The sequence below is a fragment of the Camelina sativa genome, chromosome 7 (genome assembly GCF_030686135.1).
Source record: "Camelina sativa cultivar CO46 ecotype springtype chromosome 7, ASM3068613v1".
In the NCBI taxonomy this organism is placed as follows: Eukaryota; Viridiplantae; Streptophyta; class Magnoliopsida; order Brassicales; family Brassicaceae; genus Camelina; species Camelina sativa.
In genome coordinates, this window is record NC_141886.1 from 19670850 (window position 1) to 19692382 (window position 21533).

At 35.5% G+C, this 21533-nt stretch overlaps 3 protein-coding genes across 32 annotated transcripts; 2 read left to right on the forward strand and 1 right to left on the reverse strand.

Annotated features, from left to right (window-relative positions):
* Window positions 1-5210: 5210 nt before the first annotated feature.
* Window positions 5211-8934, forward strand: LOC104701322 (uncharacterized). Of its 29 annotated transcripts, XM_087458893.1 has the most exons (12): window positions 5381-5469; window positions 5571-5598; window positions 6065-6167; window positions 6321-6414; window positions 6523-6615; window positions 6802-6883; window positions 7004-7079; window positions 7262-7345; window positions 7440-7576; window positions 7694-7946; window positions 8033-8096; window positions 8209-8934. In XM_087458893.1, the coding sequence occupies exons 5-12, from the start codon at window positions 6525-6527 to the stop codon at window positions 8634-8636; spliced, it is 1215 nt and encodes a 404-aa protein (XP_087315019.1). In that variant the 5' UTR covers window positions 5381-5469; window positions 5571-5598; window positions 6065-6167; window positions 6321-6414; window positions 6523-6524; the 3' UTR covers window positions 8637-8934. The 29 variants fall into 29 exon arrangements, with proteins under 29 accessions (XP_087315010.1, XP_019083205.2, XP_087315007.1 ...); XM_087458884.1 differs by lacking the exon at window positions 6321-6414 and having other exon boundaries at window positions 5211-5384; window positions 5571-5677; XM_019227660.2 differs by having other exon boundaries at window positions 5218-5384; window positions 5571-5677; window positions 6065-6414.
* An 813-nt stretch (window positions 8935-9747) lies between these two features.
* LOC104704692 (histone acetyltransferase HAC2-like) lies at window positions 9748-15069 on the forward strand. Of its 2 annotated transcripts, none has more exons than XM_087458901.1 (12): window positions 9748-9850; window positions 10332-11594; window positions 11682-11987; window positions 12080-12370; window positions 12462-12590; window positions 12686-12886; window positions 12992-13134; window positions 13216-13528; window positions 13633-13857; window positions 13956-14333; window positions 14424-14710; window positions 14801-15069. In XM_087458901.1, exons 2-12 carry the CDS (start codon window positions 10392-10394, stop codon window positions 14844-14846), a joined length of 3522 nt encoding a protein of 1173 aa, XP_087315027.1. In that variant the 5' UTR covers window positions 9748-9850; window positions 10332-10391; the 3' UTR covers window positions 14847-15069. The 2 variants fall into 2 exon arrangements, with proteins under 2 accessions (XP_087315027.1, XP_087315026.1); XM_087458900.1 differs by having other exon boundaries at window positions 9748-9776.
* Window positions 15070-15361: 292 nt separating this feature from the next.
* On the reverse strand, window positions 15362-20614 carry LOC104701324 (protein CROWDED NUCLEI 1). Its single transcript, XM_010416986.3, has 8 exons — window positions 19897-20614; window positions 19486-19695; window positions 19155-19408; window positions 18756-19026; window positions 18584-18667; window positions 16157-18222; window positions 15905-16052; window positions 15362-15797 (listed from the first exon to the last, which is right to left on the reverse strand). The coding sequence occupies exons 1-8, from the start codon at window positions 20074-20076 to the stop codon at window positions 15600-15602; spliced, it is 3411 nt and encodes a 1136-aa protein (XP_010415288.2). The 5' UTR covers window positions 20077-20614; the 3' UTR covers window positions 15362-15599.
* Window positions 20615-21533: the final 919 nt, after the last annotated feature.

Consider the following 21533-nt stretch of genomic DNA (forward strand, 5'->3'; position numbering starts at 1 on the left):
ATAATAATACTAATACTACTTCTAATGTATATACAATGAATTTTATATTTGTTTTTTTTTAAAAATTGTAAATTAAATTTTAGATATGTCATATTAAATATTAATATTAACCTACAATACAATTTTAAAGGTAATTTAAAATATTTTTAGTTTTTATTTATGATATAAACATGAGTCTCTTAAATTTCTTTTACTATTCAATATAGTTTTTAAATAGCCTTAAGATTAGTTTCACATGAAATTCATATCAAAATTATTTTTTCTGTCAGTACATTATGAAAATATGAAAATTATTATATTAGAAAATTGAATATTAATAATAAACTTATTTTTGTTTATATTTTAAAAACGAATTTTAATATTTGTTCTTTTTCTGTTACATTTGTTCCTCATCAATTTTGGGGAAGCACATTTTTTTTCTATTGTTCCTTATTTTTTTCAGAATGTAGAGGAAAAATTATTACTATCAAATGGTAAAAAAATTGTGGAATAAAAAAAAAATCACATTCCTCTTCATTCTTTTCTTAAAATGTGGTCACCAATTGAAGCCTATGTTTTTCATAATAATACTAATTAGTATTAAAATATTACTTTAAAATTGTTACAAAAGACTAAAGAGTATTATTCAAATCTTGATCACTACTACTAAACTATTGATTGTGAAATGTAACGTCCGTATACGTAATATTTATTTCAGTTAAATTCAGATTCAAATCATACTTTTAGTTACGTTTGTTTATTTTCTTAGATTTTTAAAATATAAATTTAGGGAAAGAAAAGTTAAAATATATAAGTATACAGAAATTGTAAAATTTCATGGAATTCCAACTTTAAATCAATTGACAATGAATAGAATAGAATGATCCATATATGTTTATTATATATTATTGGTTTTATTTTGAATAATTTAAAGGTTTTACCTAAACCGTATATTATCTTAAGTCAGAAACTAAAACATTTTATCAATTTTCAACTGTAAATTGAACCACCAACGTCTAGGTTTTGCATGAAGATGGAAAGTAGGATCCTAGCTAACATAAATTAGTAAAGAAAACTTGTCATTAAAAATTCTTCAACAAAAGTTTAAAATTATACGCAATTTTGTAAGGACATAAAAAGGAGTTGAAAATTGTGTGTGATCTTGAAAATATCGGTTACCACAATACCACGCGACTTCTTATTCTTACTTAATTCAGATTCGTAAAAGTTTTCTAAAATTCTCTTACCGACAAATGGAAAAATGTATTTTATGTTCAATAACTAGTTAGAAGCATGAAACATGTGCAGTTGTGTACATCATTATGCAAACAGCTATATCGTATACATTTTTGGTCAGCTGTCAACATATGTAAATCCATATGAACAAAAAAAAAAGAGTTTAGTTGTTTAATTCTTGATTTCGTCTTTTGTTTTTTTTTGTCTTTCTTTCGCAAATACATCAATTTTCAACGTAAAATTTCCTTAAAATGTGGATTGGTTAGAATTAAATCCGTCTATTTCAATCTTTTATTATAATATTTTACTCTGTTGGTGATGCGAGACTTTGAATTTAAAGAAGTAGAGAGTTTTGATTAAAAAAACAAAGAAGAAGAAGTAGAGAGTTATTATTGATTAAGCTGAATTCGTTGGATGTAAGTCCAAGCATAAGAGGATCCAAAATCAAAGTTCAAGTTCTTAATATAATTATGATTTAAGGCTTAAGAAATTTAAGATATTATTATGTTGTTATGGTCGATTATTTATTAGTCGGATTTCTACGCAAAGGCAAAAAAATTTCAGCCAAAAAACAAAAACAAACTGATCCATATTCCACCTTTTTAATCCAGAGAACATCAATTTTTTTTTTTCATTTGATCACTCTTTTAATCCAGAAAACTATTTTATGATGGAAAAAAGACAAAGCAAATGTTTTACATTGGTCGGCCAAAAACATCTCAAACGTGGGATCTAACAATTTCTATCCGTATTTTTTTGTAGTGTACAATTTTGTGCTTCTTTATGTAAATAAAATAATATTTTTTCATAATATAGAATGTTTAGAGAAGTATTTTATTTCATAATATAGGATGTTTCCAATTTTCTATGCAACTTTTAGATTAAATTTATATTTTATATTATGCAGACTTGTTTATGATTGGTTAAACTTTTTAAAAGTAACTATTTATTAATATGCGTGTTTTTACTAAAACATCTTATATTTTGAAATGGAAAGAGTATAGTTTAGTGGTTTTCTAACTTTGTATGAGATTCAACCAAAAAAAAAAGGAGAACCTTGTATTTAGTAAAATTGTTTGAAAACGTTATATTTATAAAGAAAAAACATTGATGTTTAATTTTGAGCCTTATAATTGTTACAATGGATCTTAATATTTATTTGGTAGGCCCATTAGAATTGAAATAATAGTAATGTATTTAATTAATGTTCACCTCTTTGAGTTTCATAGTTACATACTTACATTGTCCCTCTAAGGGTCCGACTGGTTCAACCGCATCGTTTGCGGTTGCATTTGCGGGAGATTGCGGAAGCGGGTAGTTGCTGTTTCAAGCGTTATTAAGCGTTTTGAATGACTGGTTTAGCGTTTTAAAATGGGTGCGTTTGCGGGAGTTTACGACTGGTTAACCAGTGGGCGCAGTAGCGGTTAAAACATAATAAATGTAATATATAATTATATAAATGTATAAAAATACCAAAAATTTATTAAACTTGATTTATAATTAAAATTCATTTAAAAAATACTAAAATAATTATTAAAAAAACAAAAAAAAATCATATTGAAATACTTATTACTTTATACATTTGGCTTTTTACCAAAACTTTAATCAAGTAATTTGATAAATGACAAAAAATATGTTTTAGATCGTAGATCTTCTTTTTAAATCTCACACACTCAATAAGTTCCGTGGGACAGTAGTTGCATTGGTCGTAATGATCAAATGAGAGTTGAGAAGACTCGTGATTTGTTTTTATATTTTTCAAAAAAATAATCTTATTTTTTAAAATTTCTGATAAAATATTATATTTATTTAGATTTTTTGAACATATGTGCGATGTGTCATTATATTTACATCAAGTTTTTTGGGTTATTGTTAATTGAAATCTTATTTTCTTCACATTGTTTATTTTTTAACATTCTCAATCGTATTCGTACTTCATTTTCTCCAATCCTTAATGAATAAAATAGTTAGATAAAAGATATATATAAAAAATATTTCATTATCATTGATTTGTTTCAAATTAAAAAAAAAAAAAATTCCAACCGCAATCGCCCGCAACCGCAAACGCTTGCGGGAAGCAGCTTTTGGAATTCAGTGGTTTAGAGCGATTGGAAGCGATTGGGAGCGATTTGTGTGATTAGTATCAATTGCTAGCAACCGTTACCACCCGCAAACACAGCATCTGCGGGTGGTAGCGGGAGAACCAGTCAGGCTCTAAATCAGGCATATATATATATATATATATATATTTCCTTTAATGGGCAGATCCACGAAATTACATGGGAAACAGAGATTATGGGCAAATTGGAATAGTAACCATCGTCGGAAAGAAGACTCATGCCCTATTGACACCGTGTTGTAGAGGGTCTGATCATCAGCTCCGGCGGATGCGAGAACCACAACTTTGCGGCAGATTGAGGTATCTAGTAAATGGGGAGGAAGCATCCGACTCCCAACCACTGTTCTTTTTCCCTTCGACCAACCAGCCCGCCACAGATCTCCCGGTATGAACAACTCTCCGACAACTCGGCATGTTGTTGGTAGCTCCCGTTCCTAGCAAGCTCCAACTTTAGGCATATCCTCTTCTTCCCAGATCTGACATTCTTCCAACTTGCTGAATCAGATCTCTTCACACCGGCCTGACGGAAGTTAGTCACGACAGCGAAAGGGGCCGATGGCTCAATCGGAAAAACCCAAACGCACGAAATCCGTGACAGCCTTCAAGATCCAAACAGATCTACCATTAATCGCCAAAGCGCTTCGACAACTTACCTTCTCCTCCATCGACTTCCGCCGTGAATGCTAAGCCAATCTGACGGATAAGCCACGAGAGTCGATCGCTGCTCCTTACCGGCGTCTTCAAACCGACAAGATCTGCAGCAACACTCTCCTTCCGTCATCTCGGAGTCGCACCCACATCGAAGGAGGAGAGACCACACCCTTGCCGACGGAGAAAGAAGATCTAATTCACCTCTTCATCCCCACAGTAAATCGAGGTAGTGAATCACAAGGCCACCAAGAACAGATCTGAAAGAAGAAAAAGTTAAAACTCGAGGAGAGAGAAGAGAGAGTTTCTTTGGAACGATTGTTCTCTTCTCACATCTAAATCAAACATAGTTAGTAGTGGTACCTATGATCTAATATCAGTTTTAGTTCACCGGGGCTTGAGAGTGTTTCTGGCCCCTAAGTCGATCATAATATGGTACTAATACCTATGATCCGATATCAGTTTTGGTCTATCCGAGAATTCCTATGCAAAAATTTGGATTCGAACTGAAATAGTAAAATTTTAGATACGTCAAATCTAATCAGATTTAAATATACAAAATTAGTGATTATTTGTCTATAAATATTCTATTATTTCTTTCAACAAATGTGATGGGAGTTAAGTGGCAAAATGTAACGCTCCAACTGTCACTTTGTTTAATGAGCCCATATCCACTCCTGACTTATAGATCCACTTTGCTTAGTAAGCCCCATGTCCACTTTCGGCCCATAGGCCCACTCATATCTGACGGTCGATTTGATACATTTGGAAGTTTACCGTCCCTACAGATCACCACGTGATTTTTTTTTGTGTTTTGTCCTCACTCGCATAGTTCCAACAATCACTAGAAGATCACTATACTTAAACTACTCCAGCTCAAGCAAGCTTAACTCCGGAGTTCTCTCAAAACTTTTGACTGAAAAGATAAATGTATTTAGATGATATAGAGACCAAATAAATTCTTTTAATCTTTTCCCCGTTTCCCTCAAAAGGATTAAAAATAACACACTCACTTCAAGCAAAAGAAATGTTTTAATCCTATGCATGTTGTAGACAATTTTTTTTTTTCCGTTTATGCTTTGCCAAAATTTCCAATTGAGAATGAGTTGTCGTCCACATTTCGCTATTCAAGCAGTCAAATCTCATTTCAAACAACTCATACGTATCTACTATACCATTTTAAAATCCACCAAAAATTACATAAAAGACCAAACCTAAAACTAAACACATTTTTCGTCTTCCCATAAACATTTTAGTTCTTCAACAAATCAAGTTGTTTAACCTTTTAGAAGAAATTAAAACCTTATTTTGTCTTTTTTGAAGATTATCATTATCATGATCATGTTTTTGTCTCGAGAAATCACATTAAGACGAAAAGCCAAATAATTAAGAAGATCTGAAGGCAAAATAGTCGAGTTTATGTTCACTCTCTTTTATTTATAAAAATTAGCCGCAAAATACTCTTATCATCACCCATTAACTAGAGAGTTTTTGTGCCTTGTTTTCTTTTCTTTTTACCAATTTTAAATTAAATTTTTGGCTATATATATTATACCTAATTAACACTTTTGATTATTGTTTCTGGCAGATTTGCTGATAAAACCTAAAAACCAAAGGTTAAGACTTTGTTCTCTCGCTCGCTTCTTCGAGTCGTTTCATATTCCCTTTCAATTCTTTCAAGTTTTATGTAATTGGGTATTTCTCGTTTACTCTCTAATACTATACGATTCTTGGTTTGAACTTGTAAACTCTTCAACCCTAATAATGCCTTTTATTCACAAATTTGATTGAGAAGGGTTTTTAAGTGAGACTCTTTTGATGCTTGTTGCTTAAAGTTTTCATTTTTATTGTCAATTGGGTTTTTGGTTAAGCAATGTGAGCTGTGTGATTGAATTGATTAGCTCGATGAAGCTGGATCTTTTTAGACTGAGGATTGGTTTCTTGATTATTATTCCTAACTAACTCCTAACAATTACATTAGCTGTACATTTGGAATCTAATGTTGTTTTGAGTTTTTGGAATTTGCAAATATTTATTGATTAGTTTTTGGTTTGCTTATTACTGTTTGCTTTTGTTTTGCAGGGTTATCTTATTCTTGGGTGGATGATTTTATGAAACTTTTCTAGGAGATAATTGTTTACGTTTTATTTAAAAATGGCAGCTTCAAGCGGCTCTGGTTTGGAAGGTCAGAAACATGACCTCAGTTCTGGTGATCACTTGAGATCCTCCATTCTTATGTTGATATATGTTTTCTTTGTATTTACTGATTTTGGAAGTTTTATCTAGTTTCCATTTCTCTGTTTTCCTTTCTTTGAGTGTTTTACTTTTACGTTTTAAGTATAAATAAGGATGAGTTCGAGTTTGTGAGACTCAAGTTAGAGAGAGCTTATCGGTTTACAACTGAGGGAAAGGCTTTGAGCTTTGTTAATCAGGTTTTTCAAGGAGTTCTTTGTGTGATCGTTTTAATTTGAATAAGAAAGAGCTTTAACTCTATTTGTTATTCTTAAATTTATCTGCTGTGGATGGGGAAATGTGTATAGACATGGAGGAAGACATGGATCTAACGGAAGATGATTTCAGAAATGTCTCTGGCCAGTTTTCAGGGGAAACATCGAGAGTGGAGGATGTTAGTTGTATCCTTATTTTTCTTTTTATGTTGAAGGTTGCTATTGCTTGCGTTTCTTAAACCTCTGCTTCGAGTATAGTTTCACTTTAGGATTGACATGGATTATGAGCATGCTTCTATCATCATACGCTCTGAGATTTGAATGCATGTGATTATGTATTCTTTCTTTGTTTTTCATAATTACATGTGTCAGCTAAATCTGGTGTTAAAAGATCCAGAACAACCTTCGACGAACAGCAGCCTTCAGTCCATGTTACTTATAAACACTTAACAAGGTTAGGTGAATAGAAGACTCTTAACTCGACCAAATGTAAATTTTAACATTTGAATGCTCAAACGTTGCTGTCATTATATAACTGTTACTTGTTTTGATTCGTGTTTCCTGCATCTTTCAGAGCTAGTAAGCAGAAGCTGGAAAGTTTATTACAGCAATGGTCAGAATGGGAGGCAGAACAAAATTCTTTGTCCGAGGTAGCTACGATTTTTGAGGTCTTCAAAGTAATTTTTATAGCCAATATAGTGATTTTTTTTTTTGTTTTGCAAAAGTCAATCAGTTTCAAGTTATTGAAAGAATAATTGGAAATGAATTTTAGCAACTGTGTAAGAAATGATATGGACACTTGTTTGCTGACTATCTCATGTTATATGATCAGGATCAAGAACAACAAGTACTAGAATCTGGTGATGAGACATATTTTCCTGCTTTGCGTGTGGGATTGCAGAAGACTTCATCTGTGGTGAGTGAAAATGTTTTTTTTTGGAGCATGTCAAAGCTTGAAGAATTCAGGCTTGATGCAATCCTTACTGATAGATACATTATTGCTTGTGCAGTCATTTTGGCTCGACTATCAAACTGGAGACAATTCTTCGAAGAAGTTAGTTCCTGTGGAAAGTAGCACCACCCCTCTTTATAACCGTGGATTTACAATTGGTTTAGATTCAGCCGGTGGTTCAAATAACTTGGAAGGGTAAACAAATCCTTATTTCTTATTTCGTTTTACTTGTGACAATGAATGTGCTATTGATACTCTAGTATCTATCTTGTGCATTCGTTTATTTTATTTTGTTGTTTTAATTGTTTCTAGAGGCTTGGAGATTATTGATGATCCTCCACGCTGCTTCAATTGCAGCGCATACAGTCATTCCTTGAGAGAATGTCCGAAGCCTTTTGATCGATTAGCAGTTAGTAATGCTCGGAGGCAACATAAAAGCAAAAGAAATCAGAATCCTGGAACCCGTCTACCGTCCCGATATTATGAGAGCCCTCAAGTTGGTAAATATGATGGCTTGAAGCCTGGCTCACTTGATCCAGAGACACGACAGCTTCTTGGTCTAAAGGTAAAATTTTAACCTTCTTCCATTGTATTTGGAATTAGACCAAAGAGAATGAGCTTCCTGGTTACGGCGATTCTTATCTTGTCCAGGAACTCGACCCTCCTCCATGGCTACACAGAATGCGAGAGATTGGATATCCACCAGGATATTTTGGTAAACTTTCCTAATCTCCCATCTCCATCAAATATCATTATCATCATCATATCAAAGGCATCTTTGTTCATGACTTGGTTGTATCTGCTTTTTGTTGTTTATGTCTTCTTAGCTGTCGAAGAGGATCATCTCTCAGGAATCACTATATTTGGTGAGGAAGAGACTAAAAAAGAAGAGGAGGAAGTTAAGATTGAGGACGGTGAAATCTTGGAAAATGCAAACCCTCAAGAGCCAAGAAAGATAATGACAGTTGGGTTTCCCGGGATTAATGCACCCATTCCAGAAAACGCAGATTCGTGGCTATGGGAACAGAGGAATAACACAGCACATACTTATTATCATGATCACCGTCGACCACAGGACTATAGAGACCAGACAGGCCCTCCAGGTGTTGCACTGTCTTCGAGCTATCCTCCAAGGTATGGCATTAGATATGATCACGGGTTCGTTTCAGGACTAAGAAGCCCGGGATCCGAAATATCGGAATCAGAAAGAGTTAAGAGCTATCATTACTCTTTTTATGATCCAAACTTCAAGTAGAGGGAGGCTAGTAGTGATTCATTTAGATCTAGCAGCAGAAGATGTATTAATTAGTGAGTGTGGGATGTAATGGTGTTGTTTAGGGATTAAGTTTTAACATCAGTATCCAATTTTTGCTCGAAGTGATCCATTAGTTAAGAGCTACCCGCACTATAGGATGAAACATTCAGGCCGAAGCCAAGTGGTCTATGCACAATGTTTGTTCGAACCAAAAGCTATGTCCGTGGCCTTAAAATGGTTATGCTAGTTTGGTGTTGTAACATGTCCATCAATGTGTAAGCCTTTTTGTTTTGTTTTATTGTGTTTTGTCTCTACTTAAATATAGAATATCTCAGTAAATCTAGTTCGTTCCGACAATCATTAAAAATCTATAAATAATTAAGTTCGTTTGGACATTCTTGTCTACCCCTAACTCCATAATGACATTAACACTTCCACTCAATACCTTTGTAATTTACTGAATAAACTTAAAAAAAAAACAAATATTTTGGAAATCTAATAATTTTTGTAATTTTATTCAAACATTTCGATAGTCTTCATCACAATTCATTTTAATTAAATTGGTTTCCATAAATTTGTAAGATTTTATTCTTTTTTCTACTACTAATAAAGAAACACATTTCTATTCAACATCGAGCGTAGTGGAGGATAAGTTTGTGGTAATTGCGGTCAAAAAAAAAGTTGGTGGGAATTTATTAAATAAAATATTTTGCAAAACATTCAATAAGCTTCAAAAAAATATTTTGGAAGTCTAGTAATTGTTAGCTTCTGTATTCAAACTTTATCAAAAGTATTTATTACAAATCTTATCTACTAATTAATTCTTAAGATTCTTTTTTTTTTCTTTTCAATTACAAATTAAAAAAAAATGTTTATCTTATAAATAACGACGCAACATCGAGATCTATGACAAAGAATTTTTTTTATATAGATATAACTTTTTTTTCTTTGATCTTCTTAAAGTCCTAAAAGAGTAAAAAGCTTCGTTTTTAATATCATTATTACAAAAAAAAAAAAAAAAAAAAAAAAAAAAAAAATCTCTGACTAATTAAATTATTACATAGAAATCTTTTTTTTTGCTATATATATCTCTAAACAAATCATAAATTGTAATCGTAAATTTCTAAAACCCTAATTAAGGTAACAACGTAGACCAGACGAAGTCAGAGGCTTTTTCTTCTCTCTTTCAACTTATCTCTCTTTTGTCTTCTTCGGTACTTGTTTACTCTGTTTAGGTCTTGTTTTTGTGTTCTTCTTCGATCAATTCGTGAATTTTCTTGATGATCCGTCGTTGAATTCTAGCTGACGCAGCTGATTAGGATATATTTTGTTGTAGTACCAATCCAGGTTCAAAACTCCAAAACTATGGGTTTTATTTTTTTAATGGGGTGATTTCGTAGCATAATCTTAAGCATAAATCCGACATTAATTGAAGGTTTTGCTTTGGCTATCGCACTTTTATATATATATATATATATATATATATATATAAGCTTTAATTATGGAATCGAGTATTTTGATTAGATTCAGGTTGATCCGTTGATTTTTTTCATTGTAAGACTCTTTAATCCAATTACACTTAGTGTATACCTTGTGAAACAAGCTAAAATATTATCAATATTTTTCGTTGTTCGTTTATGGTTGTACGTAGTGACAGTATTGCATGATCCTGACATGTTGATTGAATTGGTGTAGGGAATATTCGTAATCTGGATTAAGCTGCAGCAGCCATCGTGTAAAAGTAGAACGAGCTTGATGATGCCAAGGTTTCCTGAGAATGATGAGCCTGGTGATGACTCAGAGAATTACGATGAGCTCATTCGTAACTGGTTGAGTAGTCTAGGAAAGCCGAGTGGTACTGTTGTTGCATCTGATCATGATGATGACGTCCAGTATCTTGGAACTAGAAAAGCTCAGCCAGATCAAAGCGGAAACGAAGTGCGAAAGCGGCGGAGGTCTGGTCCTGGTTCTTGGGGAGATTCGGTTCGTGATCTTGATCCCTTTCCCCGCTCGGCTTACCCTCCTGGACCTTATGGCGTAACGAAGCAAGATGTGATGAACAATCCTCCTTTGGATACTAGCAAACGTGTGAAGCTAGCGAAAAAGTTTGTACGTGTTTCTACTTTCGAGGATTTGTTTTCGCCCAACGAAGAAATGGTTGAGATCGAGGAGAGGAGGCTAGGAACTGCTGAGCTAGGAACTGATGTAGTTATTGTTGACCCGATGAGACTTGATGAAGGGACCACATCTGACACAGTGCATCTGAACCATGAGAAGTTGGGAGTTGGTGCAGAGCCAATGAGACGTGATGAAGGGACCACGTCTGTGGTTAATGCTGACATTGACACAGTCTCTCTGAATCATGAGGAGCTGGGATTTGGTGCTGATAATGTTGAGCCCAAGTCTCAGGTTAATGCTGACACTGTTGAGCAGATGAAATGTGCTGAAGGGACCATGCCTGAAGTTAATGCTGACACTGACACAGTGTCTTTGAACCATGAGAAGTTGGATACTGTTGAGCCAATGAATTGTGATGAAGGGACCAAGTCTGAGGTCAAAGGTGACACTGACACAGTGTCTTTGAACCATGAGAAGATGGGAGGTGGTGCAGAGCCGATGAAATATGATGAAGGGACCAGGTCTGAGATTAATGCTGACACTGACACAGTGTCTTTGAACCATGAGAAGATGGGAGGTGGTGCAGAGCCGATGAAATATGATGAAGGGACCAGGTCTCAGATTAATGCTGACACTGACACAGTGTCTTTGAACCATGAGAAGATGGGAGTTGGTGCTGTGCTTATGAAATGTGATGAAGGGACCAAGTCTGAGGTCGAAGCTGACACGACGTCTCTGCAAAAGCATAACAAGAGAGGTGTCTCAGTGATCGAACATTTCACAGATGAAGAGATAAAGTTGCATATAATGAATCTTCCGAAGCAAATTAGTATTAGTCAGGTAACTTATTTGAGCCTTATCATTGCTTTATGCTTTTTGTTTTGTTTTGTGTATCTTTAAAATTTTGTTTAGTTATTTGTCCCACAGAGCACAATGTGTTACATCGAGGAGGAGTATGTGGAGGATAAAGATGGGGAATTATGCCAGTTGTGTGGCAATGACAGACTCCCGTTACCACCACCGCCAATATATTGCTTAATATGCAGCCGTCGTATCAAAGACGACGCTTCCTATTACACCCCCGGGGAAGAAGAGATAAAGGATGCGAACCTTAACTTCTGCAGTCCTTGTCGCACTGTCTGTGCAACCAAGTTCAAGTTAACATCTGGAATCACTATCTCAAAAGCCAATATGCTTATATCGAATAACCTTCAAAACCAATCTTTGGAGAAGGTAAAAAAACTTTATCTCTCTCTCTCCCTCTCGTAAATAATCTCTCATTTATTCATTGAAATATTATTACTAATTACATGTTGTTTGAGCAGTGGGTTCAATGTGGATCTTGTTACAAATGGCAACATGAAGTTTGTGGTCTCTACAATAAGGACAAGGACAAAGACAACACCAGAGAGTATATTTGTCCCATATGTTTACTAGAGGAGCGTAAAAGTAACAACAACAACAACAACAACATGCCAGTCAATGACAATACTAATATGGGAGCAAAAGATTTGCCTGAAACCATCCTCAGCTTCTTTCTAGAGCAAAGGCTAGCCAAGCGCCTTAAGGAAGAGAGATGCGAAACGGCAAAGGCTTTAGGGAAGGACGTTACGGATGTAAGAATTGATGTGGTTAATTTCTGCCATTTTGAGTTTTTCAGATTCTTATTAATTTATAACTCAAACTTGTTACATTTTTCTTTACAAGGTATCTGCACCAGAGGGTCTTACTCTCAGAGTTGTGTATTCCGCTGACAAAATCTCAACCGTCAACAAACCCTTAGCCGATTTGCTCCATAGAAAAAACTATCCTACTGAGTTCCCTTACAGATCAAAGGTGAGATGAGGATTGAATATTTTTAACGTTTTTGATTATGTATTTTTCAAACCTTAGATACAGTTTTGTCATTAATGTTTTTGATATGTTTTCAGGTTATACTTCTGTTTCAGAAAGTGGAAGGAGTTGATATATGCATCTTTGCATTGTTTGTACAAGAGTTTGGTTCAGAATGTAGCCAACCTAACCAACGCAGCACATACATCGTATATCTCGATTCGGTCAAGTACTTTAGACCTGAGAGAGTAACACTAGCAGGAGAAGCTCTGAGAACTTTCGTTTATCATGAAATCTTGGTAATTAACAATCTCTTTTTTAAGTCATCATCTGTGCTTTAAATGCTTAATTAAAAAACCTAACTATATATTATTGACATTTACATGTTTATGTCTCTTTGATAGATTGGATATCTTGAGTTCTGTAAGATTCGGGGTTTCACAACGAGTTATATATGGGCATGTCCACCTGAAAAAGGAGTAGACTACATTATGTACTCTCATCCTAAGACTCAGCAAACCCCCAACACTAAGAAGCTTCGCCAATGGTAAGTTCTCTTTTCACCACTTGATCCTGGTTTGGTCATTTGTGAGGAAATTGCATTTGATATAAACAACATTAATGTCAGGTATACGTCAATGCTTGAAAAAGCAGTTGAGCAGAAGGTGGTTGTGAAGACTACAAACTTGTATGACCGGTTCTTCGTTTCGAGAGAGGATCAATCTACCTGCGATATGAAAGCTGCGCGGTTGCCTTACTTTGAAGGATCTTTGTGGTCCAATAAAGCTGAGGCTATCCTTGAAGAAATCGAGAAACAAGGCAATAACGATTTGCACAATATGTTTAAATCGGTTACTAGAAGAAAAATAAAAAGCTACAAAAGTACGACTTGTGATTATGTTGATTCTGATGATTGCAAAAACATTCTCCTGATGGAAAAGGTATTTATAAACTTTTTAACGTTTTGAATCTTTCTTCTTGTTTTGGTAACTTTTAGGCACGTTTAATTAATCTTCTAACAATTCTGTTTTTTTTTTTTGTGTAGCTTGAAAAGAGTGTACTCAAAAATAAGGAGGATTTGATGGTGGTAGAATTAAACTATTCATGCTCGCGTTGTTTGAAAGCCATAGTATCGGGATTGAGATGGTATTGCGGCAAGTGCAAGAATCTTCAACTGTGTGAAAGCTGCTATGATTCAAAACAAGAGCTTCCTGGTGAACACATATATGATGATACCAATAACAAAGAGAAGAAGCATCAACTCTCAAAGGTTATTTATTACTTACCCTTCTTTATATCATATAACGATTCTCTTGTTTAGTTAAAATTTTGTACTAACGTTAGGTTTGGTTTTCTTTACTTCCACAGCAACAGGTGAATGTCACAACTGTGGATAATGATATCATTCTAGAAAACGAAATGTTCGATAGCAGACAAGCGTTCTTAGCTATTTCTCAAAAGGATAATTACATCTTCCACACGCTTCGACATGCTAAGTATTCTTCGATGATGATACTTCACAATCTTCACACCTCAACTAAGCTTCATCATCACTCTCAAAACTCTAGCGGTCTCACCTGCACGAACTGCAAGAAAGATGTTTCGACAAGTATCTACTTGCCTTGTTTGCTCTGTCCGGATTACCGAGCTTGCACTGGATGTTATACCGATAAAGAAACCGTTCGTCATCTTCATATTTTCCCAACACTCGCTTCAGCTAATGGAGTTCCCCCTAAAACCGTAATGGTAAGTAATATCTTGAAAGCAAATCTGTTTCTTTTGGTTTTTTTACTTTTGACTTGTTTACCAACTTGTTACTCTCTCTCTCTCTCCTAGGTTCTTGAGATACTGAAAGCATTGCAGCACGCATCTCTGTGCCAACCCACGGCCTCTAAAACGTGCTCATACCCGAAATGCAGAGAAGTTCAAGTATTGTTCATTCACAATGAACGATGCAAAATCCAAAAGATGGGAGTTCCTTGTAATATTTGCCGATTCAAAACCAAAGAGATGGGAGTTTCTTGTAAGAATTGCGGTTGTAAGACTTGCAATAGTTTGTCACAGATAGTAAAGATCCATGCGCACCATTGCCGAGATCTTAATTGCCCTGTACCAGGCTGCAGGTAGTTTTCCAATGCTCTGTTTATGATTTTTTTCTTGTTAATCTTCTCTGCAACTTCAGCTTTTTAACTTTGTATCTCTCATGTTCTCAGAGATATGAAGGAACTGTTGATTAAGAAGTATGGTGTAAAGTACTAAAGTGGAGTGAGTCAAAGGGACGAATTGTACATTGCATAGGTGTGCTATGATAGTGTCTAGACTAAAGAAGAATCTGTACTGATTAAAACCTGTCCTTAGATGAAAACTATTCGTTGTCAAGAGTGCTCAGACTCAGTTGTTGTTTATTTTTTGTGAAGTGTTCAATAGAGAGAAAATAAGTTTGGTGTTGATAGGTTTTTTCCTATTTGTGTAATATAACGTCTGTTGTCAGTCAACATATATATATATATATATATATATGTCATTCCTTTTGTGTAACATACCGCATATTTAAATGCGGAAAGTTGCATTCTCGTTTCAGTCTACCTATTTTCATATTCACTTGATCCTCAGTTACTGCAAATCTTCCATCTATCTAGACGAAGTGATGAGTCTTAATTCGTTTTAATAGGTAAGATGCCGTAGATAGCAAAGGACTTGGCTTTCATTTCATTTGAACGTTTTCTCGCAAGTCACAAACAAAAACACATAATCAAAGGATCAGATGCAAACACTTTGTTGTTACAAGTAGAACCACTCTCATAAAAATAGTTAAATCATCATCTAAAACATACCAAAAGAATTGAGAATTCTTGAAGCTAGAAAGAAAACACTACATTTTGGTGGAAAATATCCAAACAGAATTAACACAAACCTTCTACGTAGCTAAAGATAACAAAGCAAAACACTAATATTGTCAACAGATGAAGATTAGCTCTTCATCATCATAGGCGGAACTACATCCAGATTGGGCTACGTCGTCAGGAAAGTCCAAAGCTTCTTACCAATGGAGACTTTCCCGGGATGTTCTGCATCTGATTCATCATCTTCACCATCCGAGTCAACCCTTTGGGGCGTTTTGTTCACATCTTCTTCGCTCATCGCCTCACTCTCACATGGTCTTTTGGGCGAACCAGCATCTGTATCTTGAGAGTCTGCTGTGGCTTCATGCTATTGAAACATACAATTGAAAGAAACAGATTTGTCAAGAAAGCAAATATCGAAAGAAGGGGTAAAAAAACAAAAAAACCAGCTAACTTGTGAGAGCATATTATTACCTGCACCACATTTGTGCTTACTCCATTGTCACTAACAGCAACGTCTAATGATGCTGTGGCGGTGGTTTGAGCACAGTAAACCACCTCGTCTTGTTGCACTCCACTAGTCTCTTCGTTCTTCTTACTAAGTGTGGTTTCTCCAGTTACCCTAATAACCCAAAGTGAAACATTTATTAAACAGCCTGAATAAAGAGACGAACAAACAGCTGCAACACATTATCCTCAGCAACTGTTTTTGGGATTTGAAATTACCTTCTAGGTCGCCTGAGATTATATCTTTGTCCCACCACTTCTCCTTGCTGTTCTGATACAACCTTTTGCCGCCTCTTCCGCTGATGTGCTCCTCCGGTGACACTATCTGATTTTCCATCACTCTCGTTACCATCCTGCTCAGTAGTACAAGTTCTCAAAGAACCCACACGCCCACGTTTCCGTCCGTTCATTGAAGTTGCTTTATCAGCACGACCAGGTTCACCCGTGCTTCCATCAATTTCTTTAGCAGAGTCGTCAACATTTTCTGTTGAAACATTGGGTTCACATAGGTTTATAGATTCTCCATATATGGCTTTAGCTTCTCCTACAACATCTTTGACAGAGCGTGTTCTTCTGGTTCTGGCTTTCGCTTTCCCTCTCATGCGTGATTGACCCTCGACATTTTGATTGGAAAAAGAATCTGCAGCAACTTCTTGAGCCTTGCTGTTGATGTTGCTTTGATCACCGTCTGAGTTTACATTGGAGACTTCAACTTCTTTTGTGCCAGTTTCAGATTCAGACTTTTCAACATCAAAGGAATAGTTGGCCGCTGCATGAGGCGTAGTTGATGGCCCACTGTTCAAGTTAGCTTGGTCCGTAGGTTGAGGCTCTTGATCAGCCAAATTCCAAGTAACAGAAGGTTCTGCCATTTTTATTGGGGACAGCTTAAGAATCTTTGAAGTACATTTCCGGAACCATGACACCGTCCCACCAGCAACTGGCAATCCTAAGCCAGCAGCAGTTGGGGATATATCCCTAATCTCCTCCTGCCTTGGTGCTTCGTTATCAAGAATATTGGCCAGTTTTGACATATTAGGCATTTCCACGTTATCAATTTCAGGAAGTACGAGCTCAGAAAGAAGTTCGCCGCACGGATTGCAGTTCCTGTTACTTTCCATGGAAGAAAGAAAACGACTTCTCTCACTAATGAATTGCTCCCTCTGTTCCTTCAGTTTCTTGGTCAAGGCAACAAGGTCATCAACATCTTTCCGGATTTCTGTCTGCTGCTCTTCAAGATAATTTTTACTAGCATCTACTTCTAGCTTTTCTTTCTTTATTCTGTCTCTTTCATTCTGCATGTCCGCCATTTCTCTTCTGGCTACGTCTCTTAGGTAGTTAATATTGTTCAATTCGTGCTCCTTCTCTTCCTCAAATAGCTTCTCTTTTGCTTGCAGCTCTCTTTCCCTTTCTTCCAGTTTAGTCTGCATATCAGACTCAAGTTTCCTTTTACGCATTTCAATCTCATGAAGCAATTGACTTCTATCGCTCTCAGCTTTATTGGAGAGCATTGAACGCTCATGCTCCATAGTCTCTGCAAACGAAGCTTTTGCTACTTCAAGCGCTTCTAGCTCCCTTTGCATGTTTTCATAAGCTGCCTGCTTTTCTTTTATAAGCCTTTCTTCTTCCAAGTGACTGTCTCTCTCTAATTTTTCCTTCTGATCAGTTATATTCTTTAGTTCGTTCTCAATCTTAGCTTTCCTCTCATCAAGTTCTTCCCATTCTTTCTCAAAACTTTCCCTTTGGGTCTTTAGATCCTCAGCCTCCTTAATAAGAAGCTCCTGTTGAGACCTGCACTTTTCTATTTGCTCTTTTAATTCGGCTTGCAGACGATGATACTCAGACCTCTCCTCCTCAGTAACTCTAAGCCCTTCCTTCTCTTTGTGAATTTCTGATAGCTGTACTTCATTTTCAGCCCTTATCTTCTCGACTTCAGCTTTACGACTAAGAATAATTTCCTTATCCTCAAGCAGTTTTCTCTTCTCAGTTTCCAATTCCTTCTCCTCGCTTTTCAAGACTTTCTCTCTGCCATTTATGCCTTTCAGTCTTAAATCAAAATCTTTTTCTTTCTCTTTATGCTTCTCAAGTTTCCTGTCTAATGCCTGTTCACGTTTAACAACTTTCTCCTCCATGTGCTTCCACTCGGCCTCCCTCTTTTCCACTTCTACAACCTTGCTCTTCAAGCTGTCATCAACAGATTTTCTTTTCTGTTCCATTTCCAACTCAAACTCACGCTGTGTTGCATCCAACTTAGCTTGGTGTTCATCAATTAGTTGTTGAACTGCCATCTGCCAATCAGCAAACATTAAACAGTTAACACCCAAAATGCACACATGTGATATTCAGAATAAAATAGTTTACTCATAATACAGAAAACGAAAAATGATTCAAAATGTGAAACAATAGCGCATAAGAAAGAAAAATTGTGATGGAAATTGAAATATTTTCCTGCCCAAAGAACTAAGCTCAGAATGGGACCCAATATACGTAATCAACTGCACAAAGAGGATAACCCTCTGGCTATAGTCAGCAAGCAATTTATTCTACCAAATATCAAAGCTCGAGACATACGTAGCATCAGATTTTTATCCACAGAAGGGGGTGACACAGAAATACATATATATTTGTAGTGAGGGAGAAAGGACTTGCCTTTTCTCTGGATTCCAGTTTCTCTTGCAGAGCTTGTAGCTCTCGCGCTTTTGTCTCTATGGATTTCTTCAACACATCAGTTTCCTAGATACAGAGAAAACATGTAAATGAACAAGGTTTCAAAACACTTGATATAATAAAAAAATACCACAAGGAAACACGAGCTGCTTACTTGCTCCCTTAAAGCAAGATCTTTTATCCTCAAGCTGATATCATCTTCTAATTTCTTCACAGCAAGGTTAGCAGCATCGATCTTCTTTTGTGCCTCTTCTAGTTCTTTTCCCTTTTGCTTGATAATCTTATCGTTTTCATTTGCCCTGTCCTCTCTCTGTTTTACTATCATTTGAGATTTAGCAACCCTTTCTTCTCCTTCTTGCAACTTTCTTTCCCATTCACGCAAGTCCTCCCTCTGCTTTGACAAAGTTGCCTCGTCAGCTTCTCGTCTGAGAAATTAGAAGGAAAAAACAAGTTGAGTGAGTCAGCCCTCCCCTCAATAAGAAGCAAAGAAACGACACAAAGATAAATGGTTCAACATACAAAAAAGATACATGGCAAGAAGTCTAATACGTACTCAGCAATGTAGGAAAATCGCTCCCTTTGAAGAGAACTTTCTCGAGCTTCCACTTCCTTTGCCTTCCTCTCCACCTCTGAGCTCTTTCTACTAACTTCAGCAAGTCTTGCATCAACAGCACGCAGCTTTGCCTCAACTTCAAGAGATTTTTCTTCCACACTTCTTACCAATGCGTTTGCCTCAGTCAACTTTGAGTCAGCTGTAAATTTGATCTCTGCGTTTTCAGAGAGTAGTTCCCGCAGAGCCTTCTCCAGCTGCAACAGTTTCAGAGTGTCATAATGTGCTAAAAAAATATGCTTATGGCCGAAAAAAGAATCATAAAGAAACTTACATCATGTGAACATTGCTTCTCAATCCCCAAAGCTTTCCTCAACCCTTCTTCCCTCTTCTCAACATCTGCTATAGCAACCATATGCGCATTACGTTCCCGCTTGAGACACTCATTGGCCTCTTCAAAATCCTGTTGAAGCTTGTCATATTCGGAACTCCACCCCTTTTTCTCAATCAGAAGAAGTCCCATACTGTGTTGGTATTCAAAAAGCTGTATTTTTATTTTTTTACCAGAACAACACAAAAGATCCAAACAGTAAGAATCACTACTATTCACAATTAAACAATTCCACTTCCATATAACACATTCTTAAAGATTCTTGAACTAAATTGGCAAAGCGACAAAGTACAGTTAGAGGAAACATTGCCATTGAACACACAAAAAAAAGATAAAAGTAGCGAACAAGTTCACCTCTTTTTCAAGCTCTGAAATCTTCTCAGGCAATATTCTTGGATCATCGAATTGGATCTGACTAACCCGACCCGAAACAGGGGTCACCATGTCTAAACCCTTTCCGTGCCTAGACCCGTTCGAATCTGGATTCCTAGCTTTCGTTGGTGTAGACCAACGTTGCCATAAAGGCGTGGTCATCCTTTCCAATTTCGCCCAACAAAACAAAAAAACCTTAACTTTATGACCTAATTCGGAAATTGAACTCGAGAAATCAAAACCCAGATACCCAAAATCCGAAACCCTCTTGACTTTTTCTCGACTTCTTCAGTCTCTCTCTCTCTCTCTCTGTGAGAAATCTCCAATTAATGGATAAAGTTTGAAGCTTTATCGGATTTGAACGGAGTTCCTAAATTCCGGTATCGAAACTGATTTGAAGTCCGACAACGTCTCTTAAGCATATCTCTCTCTCCTCTCTCTCTCTCTCTCTATTGTCTGTGCTGGAACCTTTTTTGTGTGGCTCTCGCACGGATCCGTTTCACGTTCTTCCCTTTTTTTTCATATGTTAATTATAAAAGTGGACCCTATTTTTTTACTTTATTTACATTTATGGCCGCCGTCTTAAAGATTTGCTCGAACGTTCCGTAAGGGTATATTTGGTATTTATTGAGGTGATTACAACGGTTATGCGTTGTGCAAGTGTGGAACTTTTTTTAAGACGAAACTACCCTTTTAAAGTAGTAGTAGTTAATAAAACTCTTTAGAACATCTTTATAAGAAGAACATGAGAGGTGTTTTTAGCAAAAAAAAATAAAAAAATAATGAATAGTGGCTTAAAACATTTTTTTTTAGTTTTTGATGTAGAACTGATCTTGGCTCAATTCTAAGCTGACGTGGCAAGCTGTAAATGGATACAATTTTTTGCAAACAATTTTTCACAAATTAAAAGAGGATCTGATTGAGAATATGTGGAATAAATTTGGACATTAAACTATATATTAATTATATAAAAATTTTGTGTGCTTTAATTAATTAATATGTTTATTTTATCTTTAATGTTTTTGTTGTTTCATAAAAATTTAGTATTGTATTTTGAATTTTAGTAAAAGTTTTATAAGTTTGCAATTAAAATGTTATTATATAAATTTTGATAATTGTAATATGTTTAAGAATATTATATTATTAAATCTTAAGATCTTAAACATGTTCTCCCAATAACTAACTTCTTAACAAAAGTTTTTAACTGCTGATCTTATATTATTTTCATAATATTTATACTCTAAGAACACCCTAAACTTGTTGATCTTACATTATTTTCACAATATTTATACTTTAAGAACATCCCAAACTGATCTTCCTATAAAAATGCCCTTAGGAGTGCTTGATTATGGAAAAAAAAGTGCTTGACTGGGTTTATTTGCAATAGTATGCGTGTTAATTGCAACAATAGTTAAATGTTATTGTACTATTTATACGATTGGTATAGGCAAAAAATATAATACTTAAAATCTAACAACTCATCCACAAATTTTTTGTCAAAATCCACAAATTTATAGTATTAAATAAATTTGAAAATTTTTAATTTGGACAAAAAAAAATGTTGAATTTGGATAATTAACATAAATGTTACCAAACAAATTACATTAAAATTTAGGCTA